This window comes from Giraffa tippelskirchi, chromosome 13, assembly GCF_054371585.1.
Source record: "Giraffa tippelskirchi isolate mGirTip1 chromosome 13, T2T-mGirTip1v1.2.pri, whole genome shotgun sequence".
In the NCBI taxonomy this organism is placed as follows: domain Eukaryota; kingdom Metazoa; phylum Chordata; class Mammalia; order Artiodactyla; family Giraffidae; genus Giraffa; species Giraffa tippelskirchi.
In genome coordinates this window covers 64,787,038-64,807,914 of record NC_137287.1, presented here as the reverse complement: position 1 = coordinate 64,807,914, position 20,877 = coordinate 64,787,038, and the positions used below count along the sequence as shown (strand labels likewise).

The following is a 20,877-nucleotide window of genomic DNA, read 5'->3' as shown; positions in this document are numbered from 1 at the left end:
TTTTGACAATACATATGAGAGTGAATCATAGGGTTTTCTCTACTCCAACTCTGTGATCTATAATTAGTAAAAACATATCACTGACCTTGTAGCAGCCTGAGTCAGGTGTGTGATTCATTTAGAACAGTCAGCCTACAGATAAGCAATTTTAACCTATTTCAGCAGAAACATACACTGCAAACTCCAAAGAAAATTAACAGAGCAGGCATTATAAATTAATTGATAAGATAAATAAAAATTATACCAAGCATCAAAAAAATTAATTGATGAGAACTTACAAGTTCCAAAAAGTTGCTATCATGTGCTAAAGACTCTTAATTTTTCCAGCAATGTCCTCCTCCAAAATGAAAGAAAGTGAAAGAAAAAAGCAATATTTTGCCATGGCAAATTGGTTTCATATAGTGAAGATGCAATTATCAGGAAGTAAGCAAAAGTCAAGAGGAAATTAACCAACCTTCAAGACACTCATCACCAGAGGAGGGCATGGCAACCCACTCCAGTATTCACGCCTGGCAAATCCCATGGACAGAAGAGCCTGGCAGACTACAGTTCATGGGTTGCAAAGACACAACTGAAGCGACTGAGCATGCACGCACAGGATTCCCACATAGGGCAGTCCATACAAAATTGCACTTCTGAATTTTCTGACATCAAATGGAGAGTAAGCAAGTGAAGCAACCAGTCAATTACACCTTGAATTAAAATTAAACATTAAGTTTAAAAGTGAGGTAAGTTACAATATTGTTTCTCTTCACTTTCTTCTACCAGACTTTATATTACATAAAAAGCAAATAGCTGTGACTCCTTATGACATTTGAAAAGACACTCCTGAAGCTGGATGACAAATCTCTCAATATTTTAATCCACTAACAGTCAGTTCGGAAGCTGCTGACTCTACCTGGCTGCGAGTCTGATAACCAGAAGCTGAAACAGCTCTTTGCTGTGGCAGCACCTAAACCCGTTTACAATCATCCTGCTCTGAATTTGGTTCAGATTGAATGTTATCTTCAGTGCCTTTAAGTTCCATTTATTGGGAACTGGAATTGCTTTTCCCTGCAGAAAGTTCCTACTCAGGTAAGATACATATATATTTTAAACAACAAATAAGGTAGATACGTTTATGAAATTAAAAATTCACAAGACCCTTTATAAGAGAAGGATCTTGGTTTTTAAGAGGGTCAGAACATGGATGGGGGAATACATCTTTATTTTTACTAACTTGAACTAAAATTTGGTATTTTTTTTCAACTATGAATACAAGCAACAAACTCACAAATATTGATAGCACTTGTGACTTTCCCACCAATAACAGAAACAAATATTTTAACATCACTTTAAAGTGACATAAGTGTCTCAAAAATATCATTTATGTTTATTACTTTTTGGAATAATAGTTATTTTATCTTCCATTAAATTTTGTCCTTTACAATTTGTCACAAATTTACTATATCACGAGTTGGGAGTTTTAAAAGTATTTTAATAATTAGCATTATTTTTTCGGGCACACAGCTTGCAGTATCTCAGTTCCCCAACCAGAGATCAAACCTGTGCCCCCTAGAGTAGAAGTGCAGAGACCTAACCACTGGACTGCCAGGGAATTTCAAATAATTAGTATTAATTAACTACTTTCTTTGTAATTCTAGCATTTTATACATTGATAACCAGTATTCTGAGAAGTAATTCAAAAGTTCAGCAGATTTCCAAGGAATCTGTAAAACACACAAACACATACATGGACAATTGATTAAGAATCCCTGACCTTGAAGATTTCTTCTCCTAATTTACAGGGTCTCAGTTTTCAAAAAGGGAAAATTATTACTAAGTTTGATCATACTAGTAAGCAGAGAGAGAGGGGTGGGGGAGGAAGTTTCTAAAAAACAACAGATGTTTGCAACACTTTTGAAGATTTCATGTTTGAATAAAAGTTAAGAGCTTTTATCTAGTTAGATTTCTGTCTTACAAAAAACAAATTATGTTCCTTCTAACTCATTCTTTCCTCACCAAATTTAAAACACAGCTATTAATCATGATTCTGAAATTTTTGAAATATTTAGATATCAAGTAGAGTGATTTAGATAAATATGGTTATTATTACTAGATGTTGACAAGCTGTTCCAAAAAAGAAACTGTAGAAGTTGCTAAACACAAACTAATCCTTTCCCCTCTTTTACATGTGTGCGACAGGCCATACATATCTCTAATATGTATGATCTCAGAGCCACAGGAAAACTTTGGTGAAATATGTTTGCTTCCTCGGCATGAGTTTGTTTTAAATTCTAAAAGCAGAAGTTGAATGCAGTAGTTTAGAGATGGATTTTAGAGTCAGAATTGGCTTTCAATCTGATGATACCACTTATTATTTATGTGATTTGGGTCTCAATGTCATGGTCTGTTAAATTAGAACAAAATATCTACCTCGCAGATTTCTTCTGAAGATTAAGTCAATTACTATGTATAAAAGACATCTATGATATATAAAAATAAATCAGCCAGGATATGGAAGCAAACTAAGTGTCTATAAACAAATAAATGAAGAAAGATGATGTGGTATGTATCAGTTCAGTTCAGTCTATCAGTTGTGACCCCATGACTGCAGCACACCAGGCTTCTTTGTTCATCACCAATTCTTGGAGCTTGCTCAAACTCATGTCCATTGAGTCAGTGATGCCATCCAACCATATCATCCTCTGTTGTCCCCTTCTCCTCCTGCCTTCAATCTTTCCCAGCAGCAGGGTCTTTTCCAACGAGTCAGTTCTTCACATCAGGTGGCCAATATATTGAAAATTCAGCTTCAGCATCAGTCTTTCCAATGAATATTCAGGACTGATTTCCTTTAGGATTGACTGGTTTGATCTACTTGCAGTCCAAGGGACTCTCAAGAGTCTTCTCCAGCACCACAATTTGAAAGCACTCAATTCTTCGGCACTCAATTTCTTTATAGTCCAACTCTCACATCCATACATGACTACTGGAAAAACCATAGCCTTGACTAGACGGACCTTTGTTGGCAAAGTAATGTCTCTGCTTTTTAACACGCTGTCTAGGCTGATCATAGCTTTCCCTTCAAGGAGCACACATCTTTTAATTTCAAGCTGCAATCACCATCTGCAATGATTTTGGAGCCCAAGAAAATAAAGTCTCTCACTGTTTCCATTGTTTCCCCATCTATTTGCCATGAAGTGATGGGACTGTATGCCTTGATCTTCGTTTTCTGAAGGTTGAGTTTTAAGCCAGCTTTTTTACTCTCCTCTTTCACTGTCATCAAGAGGGTCTTTAGTTCTTCTTCGCTTTCTGCCATAAGGCTGGTGTCATCTACCTGTCTGAGGTTATTGATATTTCTCCCAGAAACCTTGATTCTAGCTTGTGTTTCATCCAGTCCAACATTTCACATGATATACTCTGTATAAGTTAAATAAGCAAAGTTACAACATACAGCCTTGATGTACCCCTTTCCTAGTGTGGAACCAGTCCATTGTCCCTTGTCTGGTTCTAGCTGTTGCTTCTTGGCCTGCATACAGATTTCTCAGGAGGCAAGTAAGGTGGTCTAGTATTCCGATCTCTTTAGAACGTTCCACAGTTTGCTGTGATCCACACAGTCAAAGGATTTAGTGTAGTCAATGAAGCAGAAATAGATGTGTTTTGAAACTCTCTTGCTTTTTCTATGATCCAACAGATGTTGGTAATTTGATCTCTGGTTCTTCTGCCTTACGAAATCTAGCTTGAACATCTGGAAATTCTCAGTTCACATACTGTCAAAGCCTAGTTTGGAGAATTTTGAGCATTACTTTACTAGTGTGTGAGATGAGTGCCACTGTGCGGTAGTTTGAGCATTCTTTGGCATTGCCTTTCTTTGGGATTGGAATGAAAACCGATCTTTTCCAGTCCTGTGGCCACTGCTGAGTTTTCCAAATTTGCTGGCATATTGAGTGCAGCACTTTCACAGCATCATCTTTTAGGATTTGAAATAGTTCAGCTGAAATTCCATCACCTCCACTAGTTTTGTTTGTAGTGATGCTTCCTAAGGCCCACTTGACTTTGCCCTCCTGGAATACAGGCAACAAACTCACGCATAAAAGCAAATATTACTAACCCTAACCTTAACCATAAAAAATGAATGAAATCTTGCCATTTGCAAAACTATGAACATAGACATTATGCTTAGTGAAATAAGTTAGAGAAAGAAAAATACTGTATGTTTTCATTTATATGTGGAACGAAAAATAAAACAGATGAATATAACAAGACAGAATAGACTTATAGACACAGAGAACAAGCTAGTGGTGACCAGTGAGGAGAGGGGTGAGGGGAGCGGCAAGATACAAGAAGGGAATTAAGAGGTAAAAAGTACCAGGTGTAAAATAAATGAGATACAAGGATGTAATGTACAGCATAGTGAAAACACCATTATTTTATAAAGATTTAAGTGGGACTGGAATGCAAAAGTAGGAAGTCAGGAAACACCTGGCGTAACAGGCAAATTTGGCCTTGGAGTACAGAATGAAGCAGGGCAAAGGCTAAGAGAGTTTTGCCAAGAGAACGCACTGGTCATAGCAATACTGAATCACTGGTCTTCATACAACACAAGAGTAGACTCTACACATGGACATCAGCAGATGGTTGACACTGAAATCAGATTGATTTTATTCTTTGCAGCCAAAGATGGGGAAACTCTATACAGTCAGCAAAAACAAGACCGGGAGCAGACTGTGGCTCAGATCATGAACTCCGTATCGTCAAATTCAGATTTAAATTGAAGAAAGTGGGGGAAACCACTAAACCACTCAGGTATGACTTAAATCAAATCCCTTATGATTATACAGTGGAAGTGACAAACAGATTTAAGGGACTAGATCTGATAGACAGAGTGCCTGATGAACTATGGACAGAGGTTCATGACATTGTATAGGAGACAGGGATCAAGACCAACCCCAGGAAAAAGAAATGCAAAAAAGCAAAATGGCTGTCTGAGGAGGCCTTACAAATTGCTGTGAAAAGAAGAGAAGTGAAAAGGAAAGATATTCCCATTTGAATGCAGAGTTCCAAAGAATAGCAAGGAGAGATAAGAAAGCCTTTCTCAGGGATCAATGCAAAGAAATAGAGGAAAACAACAGAATGGGAAAGACTAGAGATCTCTTCAAGAAAATTAGAGATACCAAGGGAACATTTCATGCAAAGATGGGCTTAATAAAGGACAGAAATGATACCATTTCTGGACCTAACAGAAGCAGAAGATATTAAGAAGAGGTGGCAAGAATACACAGAAGAACTATACAAAAAAGATCTTCATGACCCAGATAATCACGATAGTGTGATCACTCACCTAGAGCCAGATATCCTGGAATGCGAAGTCAAGTGGCCCTTAGGAATCATCACTACAAACAAAGCTAGTGAAGGTGATCGAATTCAGGTTGAGCTATTTCAAATCCTGAAAGATGATGCTGTGAAAGTGCTGTACCCAATATGTTAGTAAATTTGGGAAACTCAGCAGTGGCCACAGGACTGGAAAAGGTCAGTTTTCATCCCAATCCCATAGAAAGGAAATGCTAAAGAATGCTCAAACTACTATACAATTGCACTCATCTCACATGCTAGTAAAGTAATGCTCAATATTCTCCAAGCTAGACTTCAACACTATGTGAACTGTGAACTTCCAGATGTTCAAGCTGGTTTTAGAAAAGGCAGAGGAACCAGAGATCAAATTGCCAACATCTGCTGGATCATCAAAAAAGCAAGAGAGTTCCAGAAGAACATCTATTTCTACTTTATTGACTATGCCAAAGCCTTTGACTGTGTGGATCACAATAAACTGTGGAAAATTCTGAAAGAGATGGAATACCAGACCACCTGACCTGCCTCTTGAGAAACCTGTATGCAGGTCAGGAAACAACAGTTAGAACTGGACATGGAACAAGAAGAACTATACGAAAAAGATCTTCATGACCCAGATAATCACGATAGTGTGATCACTCACCTAGAGCCAGATATCCTGGAATGCGAAGTCAAGTGGCCCTTAGGAATCATGACTACAAACAAAGCTAGTGAAGGTGATCGAATTAGATCAAATTAGACTGGTTCCAAATAGGAAAAGGAGTACGTCAAGGCTGTATATTGTCACCCTGCTTATTTAACTTATATGCAGAGTATATCATGAGAAACACTGGGCTGGATGAAGCACAAGCTGGAATCAAGATTGCTGGGAGAAATATTAATAACCTCAGAAATGCAGATGACACCACCCTTATGGCAGAAAGTGAAGAAGAACTAAAGAGTCTCTCGATGAAAGTGAAAGAGGAGAGTGAAAATGTTGGCTTAAAGCTCAACATTCAGAAAACTAAGATCATGGCATCTGGTCCCATCACTTCATGGGAAATAGATGGGGAAACAGTGGAAACAGTGTCAGACTTTATTTTTTTGGGCTCCAAAATCACTGCAGATGGTGACTGCACCCATGAAATTAAAAGACGCTTACTCCTTGGAAGAAAAGTTATGACCAACCTAGATAGCATATTAAAAAGCAGAGACATTACTTTGCCAACAAAAGTCCGTCTAGTCACGGCTATGGTTTTTCCACTAGTCATGTATAGATGTGAGAGTTGGACTATAAAGAAAGCTGAGCACCGAAAAATTGATGCTTTTGAGCTGTGGTCTTGGAGAAGACTCTTGAGAGTCCCTTGGACTGCAAGGAGATCCATCCAGTCCATCCTAAATGAGATCAGTCCTGGGTGTTCATTGGAAGGACTGATGTTGAAGCTGAAACTCCAATACTTTGGCCACCTGATGAGAAGAGCTGACTCATTTGAAAAAACCTTGATGCTTCGAACGTTTGAAGGCAGGACGAGAAGGGGATGACAGAAAATGAGATGGTTAGATGGATGAGATGGTTAGATGGCATCACCGACTCAATTGGCATGTGTTTGGGTAGGCTCCAGGAGTTGGTGTTGGACAGGGAGGCCTGGCATGCTGCAGCTCATGGCATCTCAAAGAGTTGGACACAACTGAGCGACTGAACTGAACTGAACTGAAATGGAGTATAACCTATAAAAATACTGAATCACTCTGTTTTACACCTGAAACATACAACATAACAAATCAACTATACTTTAATTAACAAAAAGAAGAAAGAAATCAGTCAATAAGTAGGGTATTGTCCAAAATTAGTTGTAGTAGTGGGAATAGAAATGGAAGTGAAACAGCAGTATAGTAGTTAAAAGGACAATCTTCAGAGCTGACCATATGAATCTCTTGAAAAGTAAAACTCTAGAATCAATTAAACTAATTAACTAAGTTGTTAGTCTCTTAATAGAAATCTTAATAGAAGGGACTCCACTGGCTGCCTAGTAGGAAGCAGTAGCGGTACCTAAAGAGGTAGAAGATGTGAAATAAGTAGTGAGAAGTTCAGAAAAAAATCTTAAAAATATATGGGGGATAAACATTACCCATTGTTGTTCAGCAGAAATCAACACAAAATTTTATGCAATTTTCCTCCAAATTAAAAAAAAATAACAAATTTAAAAAATAAAACAGAAAACAAACAAAAATCACTGCCATGTTCTCTAAGGAACATTTGTTTTACATAAACCATGGTGTTGTGATCTTGTGGCTACTAATTAATCAAACTGTGGGTGTGTTGATCTCTTGCAAGTCTATAGTTTGAAATGCAAAGATCAAGTTTTCTCCCTTAATTTGGTTAAGGTCAATAATACAATAGTACCAAAACTATGCAGATTGAATTGTTAACACACGAAACAACTCCAGAATAGCAAATAAAGTTTTGTTAATAAAGTTTATTTTAATGAATTTACAGCTCCCAATGCACATGACTGGCTTTGCAAAAATCAATTTGCTATATACAACTGCTATGTATCCCCTCTATCCATATTCTCTACATCCTTTTCTCTGAAAGAATGAATCAAATCTCAACAACGTGACTAAAATAGCATCAGATATTCAATAGGCAGAAAAGATAAAAAGCTGTCTAAGTATGAAAGCCTGTCTGACATTCTCTTAGGCACATTAGTATTAGTAGTTAGTTCTAAAATCTCACATTAGGACTGTGGGGTTGTGTGTGTGCACTCACCAGGGATGGGGTAGTGGTGGGTGAGAAAGGACGGAGGTGCTCATTTTTGTCAGTGGACCCTTACACCCAACTGAAGCTCATTGTTTGCTAGGCTGAGGGTAAAATCAGAAGGAGAACTGCCAAGTAGGCAGTTCTTCCAAGTAGGCAAAGGAACCTGGCCTTTCCTTTGTAGATTTGACATTTTCCACTGCCTACTGAACAAAATCTGTATTTCCATACTGAATATGATTTTTAGATAGACTTTCCAGGCAGTCAAGTACATAAGATCTCTGAATTAGAAGTCAGGAAAATTGGATTTGCATCTTAACTTTTTTCTTAAAATACCATATGAGCTGGGACAAGAAAAACAACCTCATAATCTTAGTTCCTTCATCTGTAAAATGAATAGTTTAAACATACTTCGAAGGACCTTACCAGCCAGAAAATTCTCTGAATCACTAAGCAAGATAAAGCAATAAGCTAATTTAATTACGATCTTTCAGCATAACTAGGTTGCTATAATCAGGAGGGCTCTCCTGAAATACATTATTTTCCTCCACTTCAGGCATGAATACATTATGTTTTCTATCACAATGGCATAATGGATAGTCCTGAAGACCTTCAGTCAAATAGATTCAAATTCCCTACAGCATGAAGTCATCTTGATTAAAATATCAACAGTTTATCACAGATGGAGTTGGTTCAAAACACAATAATGCCCTTCAGGTAGCAGGCGTTTCTGCATTTTATTCTATTCACAAGACTATTTGAAAAGATGCAAAGGCCTTTTGTTTCGTGATGAGGCTAGAATTTTTACCTATGAAAACAGTTTATCAAATGCATGTAAACTTTAAAATTCCCTCAATTCTTTTTAACATATTAAAATCGACATATTACTCATCATTAATTCATTCCATCAGAAAAAAAGTGATCTGAAAAATGTGTAAAATTCAATATATTTGTAAAAACAAGTTAACTTTCATGCTGTGGAACTCTAACTTTACCCCTGAGCATTTGTTTCATATTTTTTAAATCTTAGATGGTTTCAAAAGCAATACATTAAAATTTAATGAGAAATTTCATACTGAATGCATGAGTTAAAAGGTAGGTAAAAGTGATAGATGATATCAAGGGCAAACATACTATTTTAGAAACGAATCATGGAGTCATATGGCAGAAATCAACACAACATTGTAAAGCAATTATCTTTCAATTAAAAATAAATTTAAAAATAAAAATAATAAATTCAAAAAAGAAAAATGAATTATTATTATATGCAGAAAAAGACATGACTCAGTATGTGTTGCTGCGGTTATGATTTGTAATCAATAACACTACTCTTTAGAACCATATTGTTATTAAATTATTGGTCAGTGGTTATATGCCTTTTGCATCTGAATGCATGTATATATTTCAGACCTAGATCACAGATTCTCTAGGTTAGACTTTAATGTCATGCACGTAATGTGTAACAGCCATTCCTTCGCAAGGATTATCCCTAACAATGGTTGTCCTGAGCCCAGCGGTGGGCTCCTCTGGGGAAGTACCACTCCTTTCCTGTAATCCCTTCATCCTGCAGTCCCTTCTCCGAAGAGCTGAGACAGACATAAGAACTAAGTCTCAAGGCTTTGCCTTCACTATGTTATGATGTATCTATTGAAACAGTATAAATATAAATGAACAATCAGTCATCAGGAAGAATTTCTGGAGCTGTGAGGGACACTTACAAAAGGAATAGTCATGGTTGGCAAAAGTGTCAAGGAAAGACTTGTGAAAGGCTGAATCTACCCGATCGTGTTGGACTTGATGTGGAGGGAAAACATGGGAACACAGAAGGAGGTATTCCTGAGAAAAAATAGAGGAGACTGGGCCGGGGACACCGTATGCATATACTGGGACTGTCAGGCAAGTGTAAGCTCCTCGGTTCTGTCTCCTCACAACAGAGATTTGGAGTGACGGACATTAGAGCCCTCGGTGGGTCACAGCTCTCGGTTCTTGGACAGACTGTTATAGCTCTCCGGTCTCGAACAAACCGTGTTATAGCTCTTAGACGAATCAGTGTTACAGCTCAGTGTTACAGCTCTTTTATTTAGATGATAGCAGGAAAATCCATCCTCAAAGCATGAGGGCATGCCGACCCTCAACCCAAAGACACAAAGAGAACGCCCCAGCTCGCGGGAGAGAGAGAGCGCTTTTGGCTCCTCTTTTTATATGTTTTTTTCCTCCCCCTGGGCCTGCCCTATGCAAATTTGGCTTAACCAGAGTGCTGTTCTACCTGAAGTTCTCACTCCGGTACTCGGACCTTCCTTTGACCTTCCTTTGTTCCATTTTCGCGGGCTTTTCCCTTCCTTGTCTTTTAGCCACCGCCATTTTGGACTCCTGTTTCCTATTCTACCTATGTAACAGGACCATTTTAAAGGATAGGGAGTACAGAAAGAAAGAAAAGGTAGCATTCATACCCCCGTTGTGTTTGCCATCTGGCTAGGACGATTTCCAACTAATGAGTGAGGTGAAATCCAACATGCTTCCATACAGACAGAAGTCTAAGCAGTACTTTGTAATGATGATCAAAAATATGTATTGTGTTAATTACCAAAATGAAATGATTGCCCTAATTCACGAATATAAAATCAATATATAGTATAAAAGATTTCTGTTTGTAATAAATGTAACTAAATAATAATAGGCATTTTTTTTTAACACAATAGGAATATAGGTCTTAAAAGTTGCTATTAAATGTCCAGAGGAATTGGAAGGAATATGTGAGCTCAATGTGACTTGATAGGAAGATATATATGTCAAATCAGTATAATTTTATAGTAAAGTTTTTTATAGTAATGTAAAGCTTGTTACTATAAGAGAAGAGAAATGTAAATATGAGTAAAGCAAATAATAAAGGCAAAATCCAATGCATCAAACCCTTCACATGGCACTGTTGAAAAAAGACAACTTGCTCAAAATGGAGTCACTTGTACTAAGCACCATGACAGCAAACTAAGACCTTAATACCTAATTTAATTGCAGTTTCAACTCCCCTCAGGAATGGAATCTTAACCAGTCAGCACTAGAGAAGTTATCTATCCAACAGAACCCTTCCATCCTCCTTAGGAGGAGACTTTCCCTGAAACAATGCATTTTTTTTGAGCTAATAACTTCCTTTTCCTGCCCCCTTTCTGCCTTTGAAAACCTTTTTGTTTCTATAACTTGGCAGAATTTCTTTCTATCTGCTACATGGGATGCTGCCCAATTCATGAATCGTTCAACAAAGCAATTTGATCTTTAAATTTACTCGTTGGAGTTTTGTTATTTAACAGTACAGACCATATAACCCAGTGTCACATTCAATGGAGTACTGGAAAATACTCTTCTAAGAACTTTAAGCACTGTATTTCAGTAAGTTTTCATATTTAAATATAAGAATAAATCTTTGTGGTATTTTGTGCATGTATTTTATCAAGCAGGCTTTTCTGCATTATTATAGAAGGTCCTAAATTATAAAGTTAACTCAGGTTTCAGATAAAATGTGAACTATGAAGCCATGAGCTATTCAGACAAATGAGGCCGTTGATATTCTGGTCAGGCATTGTCCAGCAGTGTGGGGGCACTTCACCAAAGCCCATGTGTGCAAAAACAGCAATGGCCTCAAAAGCATGTTCTCCGAGTAAGCTTTCTTGGAATTCTAAAGAGATTCTTGAAATGAACACACATGTGTGTATATACATGCAGGCATGCATGTATGCACACACACCCCTCCTTTTTGCTGCTGCTGTAAAACTTGCCAAAGAGTCAAAGTATATGAACCAAGTCTCATTAATATTAATATATACTTCGTTATTTTGCTCCCCAAACACTGTCACTCTGTTAAACTAAATTAAAGCCCTGTCAGAAACATCTAATTAATCCACAGTAAGAAAATGCATTACTGTGTCATAGTTAATAAGTGGTTCAGTGTAATCACACCTTGATCATTCTCCTGAGCAGCCCTGTCCTTTGTATGCTGTACTTAGGACCAGAATGTTTCACATTAATTTCTTTAATGATTGTTCGTATATTAATTACAATGGATAGCTACTCTCCTTTCAGATGTACAAATCATCTAGATTCTTTCAGTGAGGAGGACAGACAAGGAAATACCTAAATAGAGTGAAGAAACTTGTGTGTCTTAGACTAAATGTCACCACAAAGAGTTTCTGAGAGTCAGTTACAACCTGAGTTACGACCTGTTGTATGACAGTTGTATGATGTTGAGCTCAAAGCTGGTCCTTGTGCCCAGTTTACCAAATTCCACAAAACATCTGAACCACAAGCAGCATCACCCTCTGATGGGAGAAGGCCTCCCAGGGCCAGATCAGCAGAGTTGTGATAAACTCCCTTTGGCCATGTGCTGCCTGTAGGAAACTTCATGAAGCTCAGAGGCATCACAAACAAATCTTACCTTAATGAGGATCTGGATGGACCCTGTGGCTTTTGTGGATATGAAATACCAAAAGCTCATGGTGCAGGCAGCGCTGGATTCTTGCCACAGACCACTCTTGAGGTGTGCTTCTTCGCCCCGCAGGCCCACTGGAGTAGCTTCCAGATACAGGAAGTGCCCTGGGAACAAGATGAGATTCAGATCATGCCAAAATAACATGGAGAGGATCATTTTAGTTTTTCTATCGTAGGGTTTTTAATTACATTTCATAAGATCTCAACTGCCAAAGGTATTTCTACTTGAAAGAGAAAGGAAATCTAATAGCCTTGCCTCCAGCTCACTGACAGAACAATTTCCAACTGTCTGTGCTTTTAGCAAAGTACTTCACAGCGTGCAGATGAACTGATCTGACAGAATATTTATGCCATGGACTCAATGAGACAGTTACAGAAATCATTTCATGGACTCCGCAAACTGTCCAGTTACTGCAAAACAATGCAAAGATTGTCTATGAAACATAAATAGAGGAATATGACATGCTCTCAAAAAGTCAGTCACCTTTTGAGTGCACAAATAAAATGCTGAGAATTTTAATATACAACATACAAGGAAAAATACTGAGTTTTTGGCTTGTTTATCCAAATATCCAAAACATTTTACATACGTAGAGCTGAGTGTTACAATGGGACTCAGCCCTTCCTTTCTTTGGCATGGTTGGTCTGGCTTGGAGAGCTCTGTTTTATCATGTATGCTGTGCTTAGTCTCTCTGTCATATCTGACTCTTTGCGACCCCATGGACTGTAGCCCATCAGTCTCCTCTGTCCATGGGGATTCTCCTGGCAAGAATACTGGAATGGGTTGCCATGCCCTCCTCCAGGGGTCTTCCCAACCCAGGGATCAAACCCAGGTCTCCCGCATTGCAGGCGGGTTCTTTACCGCGAGCCACCAGGGAAGCCCCTGTTTTATCATAGGCCTGTGAAACTTCAATATTTAAACACCTGTATTCTACTCTATAACAGCCAGGAATTCAAGATCCCTTCTTTATTCTGCTAATGTCTTTTGGCCCTTGACCAAAGAATCTGAGAAATGAGTTCAGCTGACTGTAAAAATGAGCATTCCAAGCACCTTTCACAGAGATGATCTTACAACTACATCTGCACAGCACCTTTAGGGCTTTCTAACTACCTGTCCCCAAACACAGATCATCTCCCTTGATCTTGAAAACTCCAGGGCAAATTTTATTATCTCCATTGGACAAGAGGAGAGATGTGAGAATCTGAAAAGTTACATGACTTGCTACTGATCAAATGAATGGCAGAATTCATGGTTATTGATTACAAATGTGTCATTTCAAAAAGGTATCTGAGGGCAGTATATGTTATCATCTATCTACAATTATCAAAGCAATATTCAATTTTAATTACTTGCTGTTATATGTTACTTAATGTCCCCCCAAAATATGCGAAAGTCCTAATTTCAGTCCCAGTTAATGTGAGCTTATTTGGAAATAGCATTTTTGCTGATGATCAAGTTAAAATAAAGTCATGAGGGTGGCCTCTAGTCCAATAAAACTATTGTAAAGAAAAGGGAAAGTTTAGACACAGAGACATACATAGAGGGAAGACAACGCAAAGACAGAGAGTCTCACCCACAAGCCGAGTAGCATCTGAAGCTACCAGAAGCTAGTGAGAGGCAAGGAATAGATTATTCTCCTTCAAAGTCCTCAACAGGAACCACCAGCCCTACAGACATGGTGCTTTCAAATTTCTAGCTCCCAAACTGTGAGACAATAAATGTCTGCTTTTAACACCACCCCATTTGAGGCTGTCTGCTATGCAGTTCTGGGAGACAAAGGTACTCATTAAATGTTTGACTTAGTTGCCCTGGCACCACGGGGGTCGCTCTGATGCTCTCAGGAAAGACAATGTGATGCTCACTGTGAATAAGATTAGAGTAACTGGAACAACCTGATAACCTACCATTTTCATTTCCAAGTGTGTGGTCTCTGGGAGGTCTTAGGCTTTGTGGAGAGCCAACCCCCAAAACCCAATCAAAGTTTTCAGCCAAAGAGTTTTGCCAACCACACCAGCCTTTTTCAAAAGTACAGGAGCCACCACATTCATTTTCATCAGTATAATCTCCGCAGTCATCTACAAAATTACAGCTCTGCTCCAGTTTAAAACATTTGCCATTCTGACATTCCCGATAGCCAAGTGGACAGTAACCTAAAAAACAAACAAACAAAAAGGATGAGGAAACACTCCCACCACATTCATGAGGTTAAAAAGTAGGAAAAGTAGATGCCCTTTAATATGTAAAGAAACATAGTGTTCTTAGGAGTTTCGGGTGTGTGACCCTGCCTCTCTCTCCCCTAATCTCCTCTAGGGTTCTGGTCTATAGCTCATTCACAAGCATCATTCAAAATGAAAACAATCAATCATTTTATTGATCTAGGAATGTACTCCAGTCGTCCTCAAATGCAGCATGTCCTGTGAGCTATCCTCAAAGAGATAAATTCGATCTGAAAACCAAAGAGAGGCTTTCTATTTTTAATCCTGAAACAAGATCTTCAGGGTAGTAAGAACTTAGGTAACGTGGGGTATTTGAAGGTACATTCCATCAGTATCCATTCACTCCACTATTTATCAGAAGCCAAACATATATCACACTTCCTCAGAAGCAGGGGCATGAATATACAACTAATATTTAACCTTCCAACAGATTTTTTTTCCTCCAAAATGCTTATTTATTTCATAGTTGTTTGGAACTTAAGGGGCAATTTTCCTACAAAGCAATGTTACCCATAAAGACTTTTCTACAAACTTTAAGATAAAGCACGATGCTTTTGAATGTCTGAGTTTGAACTGATGCTGATAACTCATCAGTTATGTGACTTGGATCATTCCTATATTTGATGAGTTTTAGTCTCCTGATCAAAAAAGAGAAAAAAAATAGAGTAAAAAGTTAAACTAATTAGAGAGACTTGTTTATATTGGGGATCCTCAATCTCTGAGATCTAATGCCTGATGATCTGAGGTGGAGCTGATATAATAATAATAGAAATAATGTGTACAATAAATGTAATGGGCTTGAATTATCTGGAAACTATACCCCCACCCTCACTCCACAGAAAAAAATTATCTTTCACAAAACAGTTCCCTTGTGCCAAAAAGGTTGGGGACCTCTGGTTTCTATCACTAGAAGAGTGCTTCAACCTTCACAGGCAATCAGTAAATATTAGTCAAATGAATGAGTTAAAGTGTTTTGGAAATAATAAACCAGTTCAATAGGCATAGTCAAGTTATAAATATCCTGCTTGAATATTTCAATAGAACATAACCACCGTGGTTGACAATATTGTAGTAGGAAAAGTTTTGATGTGGTGACATCAGCTTCCCATTTGCTTTGTGACTCTACAGTACTTGAATTTTTGTTTTCCTTCCTCCTTAGTTGGCCAGTTAGGGGAGCTGGTAATACCACTTCCTACTTCATTTTTAGATGGGAGTTTCCATGGCCTGAGAGAGTGTCTGGAGGTTGAGGACTGGTGTGGATTAGAGGAAGGAGGTGATTCAGACATTTAATGGAAGGTGTTTTGAGAATTGGAAACTGCTGCTGATAGAATCTCATAGAAAAGCTTTTATGTTCCGGATCAGACTCACATTTTAGCAAACAGATGGCTAAGAGGGAAGAAGTGGCAGGAGAGGAATGGAAGGCCATGTAGAGATCAGTGGGGAAGAACTGGTGTTCTGAGAATTCCCAGCCACTTTGTGTGCTAAGCTCTTCTTGAACTGCACGTTCAAGATTGCCTAATTAAATGGCCTTCACACTTGCAAGTCCTCTGAAAACAAATTTCAACTATGCATTCTGTCTCTAACAAAACTTCCTTGTCTTCTAGGTTAATTGCTAACATTTTCCTTTCCTGCAGTGTAAGATTAAACTATTTTTATTTAGGTGCCCAGTTCAACCGGCAGATTGGAGGGTAAGACAAAAGACCTTTGCTGTTTCAATTACAGAGCTTGACTGAGAATTGTAACATTAAAGCATTTTTGAGCTACACAGAAATGGAGATCACTTACATTAACCCTCTCATTTATAGATGAGAAAACTGAGGATTATAGATGTTAAGTGACTTGCTGAATTTTCAAGAGGAGCAATGTAATTTGGACCCAAGTCTGTTGTCTTCAGAATTATTTTTTAAATCCATTGACTTGAAGAACAATGGTAGGTCTACTATCATAAGATGCAAGATCACTGAGGGATGAAACACCAGTGTTGACTACCAGATGCATTATTTCTCATGGATCTGTTGAAACCTGAGAAATTACTAGATCATTTGATTTTATATAATTGACATTTGTATTGATTCCATCAACTTCAATTTATCTGGGGAATAAAAGAAAATGTACTGGTTTTGAAGATGTTTTTCTCCAAAGCAACTGGGTCAAGCTAAAATCTAATTCTTTTAAAACACATAAGAAAATAATTTGGATATGTCTCTAAGTGGAAACATGAGGCAAAATATTACACAATCAATATAGCTAATATTTTAAGATAGTCACAGTGTGAATCAGTGTTTTACATTTATAAAACATAAATACCTGCATAATTTAAAATACAATAATTCAAATATTACAAAAGATTAATTTTGAACAGAAAGCTCTCTAGGTTAATAAAGAAAATTTCACTGCTATAATGTACTCTTATCCATAAAACAATAAGTAACATTTTTTGGTAAATTCAAGGGAAGTTATCAACTAATATTATTTACCTATTTCTAAATTATTTTCCATGCCTATTGTTTTGTCCAAAGAAATCAGCTACCTAAAAGTAGGGCGAATATCTTTAAATGATTTGATATTAAGGATCTGATGAAATTGTGTTCATTTTTACAGAAAAAAATACTGTTTAAATTAGGCAGTGGCCCTCCTGATAGGCACTTTAATTTTGTGTGCTGTGCTGTGCTTAGTCACTCAGTTGTGTCTGACTCTTTGTGACCCAGTGGACTGTAGTCTGCCAGGATCCTTCGTCCATGGGGATTTTCCAGGCAAGAACACTGGAGTGGGTTGCCATGGCCTCCTCCAAGGAACTTCCCAACCCAGGGATCAAACCCAGGTCTTCCGCATTGCAGGCAGATTTTTTACCATCTGAGCAGTAGGGAAGCCCTTAATTTTGTAAGGAAGAACAAATTACAAAATTTAAAAACCTCCCATGTAAACTTCAGAGACTCTGAAACTTAACGTACTTAAATTCAAAATCTGATTCTTCCCCTTCAAACTTTCTCACTGAACAGTCTTCTCCATCTGTGTTAACGGCAACTCTATAAATCCAGTTGCTTGGAGAGGAAAAAAGTATTGTAAGTAGCTCTGTATTGGAAGTCTGACTCCACTTTTTAATGTATGACTTAATGACTGACAGCCTTTGCCCACATGTTCTACATCCAGGAAATTTTCAAGCCATCTTGGTATGTATGTGGTGTCATCAGTCTTAGAGGTGATAAGATATATTTTAATTATAAGATTGACAATTGACAGAATTCACTGAACAATTACATATAATTTATGATATAAAATACTATATATATTATTATTACAACTCCTAGAGCTTGGGACCATCCTCAGTTACAAGGTAGACCACTGTCCAAAATTTGGTTCAGATATTAAGACTGATAACACCACACAACACACCAGGATGGCATTACTCACAAAATGAGGTTTTCTAAGAAAGCCCAGGTGCTCCCCCGGTTGGTAGAAGATCCCAAATATATCAGCCCCTACCTGTGCACAGCAATCTTCATCCAGGTCCTATCCCCTAACCAACATAACACTCTCCCCCGTTTCCTTTCCTCATTCTCTAAATAATAATAATATATATATGTATATCCGTATACAATACTGTTGTAATAATATATAATACTTTATCTCATAACTCATATATAATCTTCCAGTGCATTCTGTCAATTTTCAATCCCACTCTGTTATGAAAGGTGTTGTTACTACTATTTTTGGTTCAAACCACTATCATTTTCTGTGTCTGATTTTATTACAACACTTTCCTTCCTGATCTCTGTACCCTACCACTTCCCTGTATGGTACATTAAACAATAAAGAACGATGGTGATGTAAGCTGTTATACATAGAACGGATAAACAACAAAGTCCTACTGTATAACACAGGGTACTGTATTCAATATCCTGTGATAAACCATAATGGAAAAGAATATTTAAAAGAATGTAATGTATACATACACACACACATATATAAAACACTTTTCTGTACAGCAGAAATTAACACATTATAAATCAACATACTTCAATAAAAATATTTACCAAGAAAAACCATGGAGATATTTTATATTAACTGAATGTCACTTCTCTGTCCCAAACTCTACAATATTTAAATACTATTCCCCATTACAAGGAACTAGGTCTTCTTGGAAAAATGGTCTATGTGGGGCTAAGGAAAAGAAGGTCCAAGATGAGCCTGGGAATTTTTTGTGTGTACCAAAAATTAGAGAAGTGCTCAAAAAAATTACATCATTATGATGAAAGGCTGAAATACTGGTCAAATCAGAAATAATTTCAACATCAAAATAAGTAATGAGAGGACTTTGGCTCTTACCACATATATAAGAAAGAGCAAGAAGGTACAAAATTATTCTCCAGCCATAAGCAACTAGAAACTTCGGGAAAATCTATGTCTGATGCTTATGCTCTATGAAACTGTTTACACTTTAAACAGGAGAAGCACCAGCTCATAACAACCTCAAGGCCTAGCTGACAGTTCCAGAACAGGTCCTGAATATCATGAGATGTGTTTCTTCCTCTCACTTTGCAATTCTATTTATATGGCAAGAGAGTTCAGTGGAGCAACCAAACCTTCTGGGTGATATGAGCCTAGAAAATAAAACCCTTCTGGTTATTGTCTTTGCAGTAGGTAAAACATGGCAGACCAATTGTTTTGGGAGATGCTAAAAGATTTCAAAGGTCTTCCTATTTGTTATTTTTAAGACTCTTGATATTTCCCTTTAGTAATTTTCAGCAAAAACTTGAAAATATCAAGGTTTATGGTATCTACTTTAATGTTATTAGCATGAAGGAGATAATATGTGGGAAAAAAATTCCATAAAATAGATAGCAGTGGCCTTAAAGAACTGACAAATGAAAGACAACAACAACAAAAAAAAAAGTAGAGGAACTGTGATTTGCAATAAGAAATAAAGGAGAAACATGGAGGGAAGTTTAGGCAGAAAAAAGGCCTCCAGGTTTTAAGGATTCCAACTTAACATGGAATTCTAACGTGATTCCAACTGGCTGTGACTGCAGTACTGCTGAGGCCCTAGCTGAGAAGAGTAGCATTCTGTACTTCTGTGCTTCCTGGGCAAGGCTTACTAGCCAAAGGCTCACTCAGCCCTCAACTGGGAACAAACTGCCAGCTGGACAAAATATAAAAATATTGTAAAAAAAAAAAATATTGTGCCTGCAGGCTCCTACTTCATTCCAAATGGTAGCAATCCAAGTATTCAAAGAGCACTTTCTAACAGTCTTGATCAGAACGATGAAATTTACACTAACAGAGTTACCACTCATGTTCATTCAAAATACACTGTCAGAAAGAACAGTTCATTCCTCAACTTTTACTCAATTTTAATACTTAACATTTGAGAAATATTATGTTAACATTACATGCTCACCTTCAATTAACTCTCTCTTAGAAGAACACTTAAATAATTACAAAGGAACCTGTAAACATACATGTTTCTTAATAATTCTGACTTGGAGAACATTTCTAATGTCTTGGCGGTCAACAGTTTATATATCTTGATTTTGAGGGTATCATACTTAGTAACATAAAAGAATGAGTTAGATCACTAAGCATCTCTGTTTTCTGAAGTGCTATTTTTGCTATCAAGAAATGTAAAACAATTCTTTACTGTCTTTCAGCATACCTAGCAGCAGCAGCAGTAAAGGTTCTGAGTATTTAAGGAGAATTATTTTTATTTAAGGCATTGCTATGGAGCTGTTGCCATAAGATGAAGCTAGAGCTACAAGTCTGACCTACGGTTAAATCTCAAGCTCAAAATCACTTTAGAAAAATTCTATTTTGCACTTCTATGCAGTCAAATTTTTCCATCCTTCCTTTTATGGCTTTTGACAATCCCATACTAAATAAAAACCTTCCATATGTTTTCCAGGACTGTATGATTAGCATATGATCTCATTTTTAAAAAAATTTTAAACCTTTGATGCACCTGACATTTACTTTGGCTGCAAATGAACAATAAGATTTTTAGAGTGAAAAAGAGGAATATATACACAGGCACAACACACGTGTGTGCTGGTGTATTTATTGACTATCTCTGGAAAGATACATAAGCAGCGAACAATTCCTCTGGAAACAGAATCAAAGAC

At 37.4% G+C, this 20,877-nt stretch overlaps 1 protein-coding gene across 3 annotated transcripts in view; it reads right to left on the bottom strand.

The window, feature by feature from the left end:
- Positions 1-20,877, bottom strand: part of MALRD1 (MAM and LDL receptor class A domain containing 1) — a 764,811-nt gene that overhangs the window by 285,882 nt on the left and 458,052 nt on the right. For all 3 annotated transcript variants that reach the window (XM_081558804.1, XM_081558803.1, XM_081558805.1), the window contains 2 exons: positions 14,450-14,695; positions 12,492-12,649 (listed from right to left, as the gene is read on the bottom strand). In XM_081558804.1, coding sequence (XP_081414930.1) covers positions 12,492-12,649; positions 14,450-14,695 — 404 coding nt within the window. The remainder of the gene's footprint in view (positions 1-12,491; positions 12,650-14,449; positions 14,696-20,877) is intronic.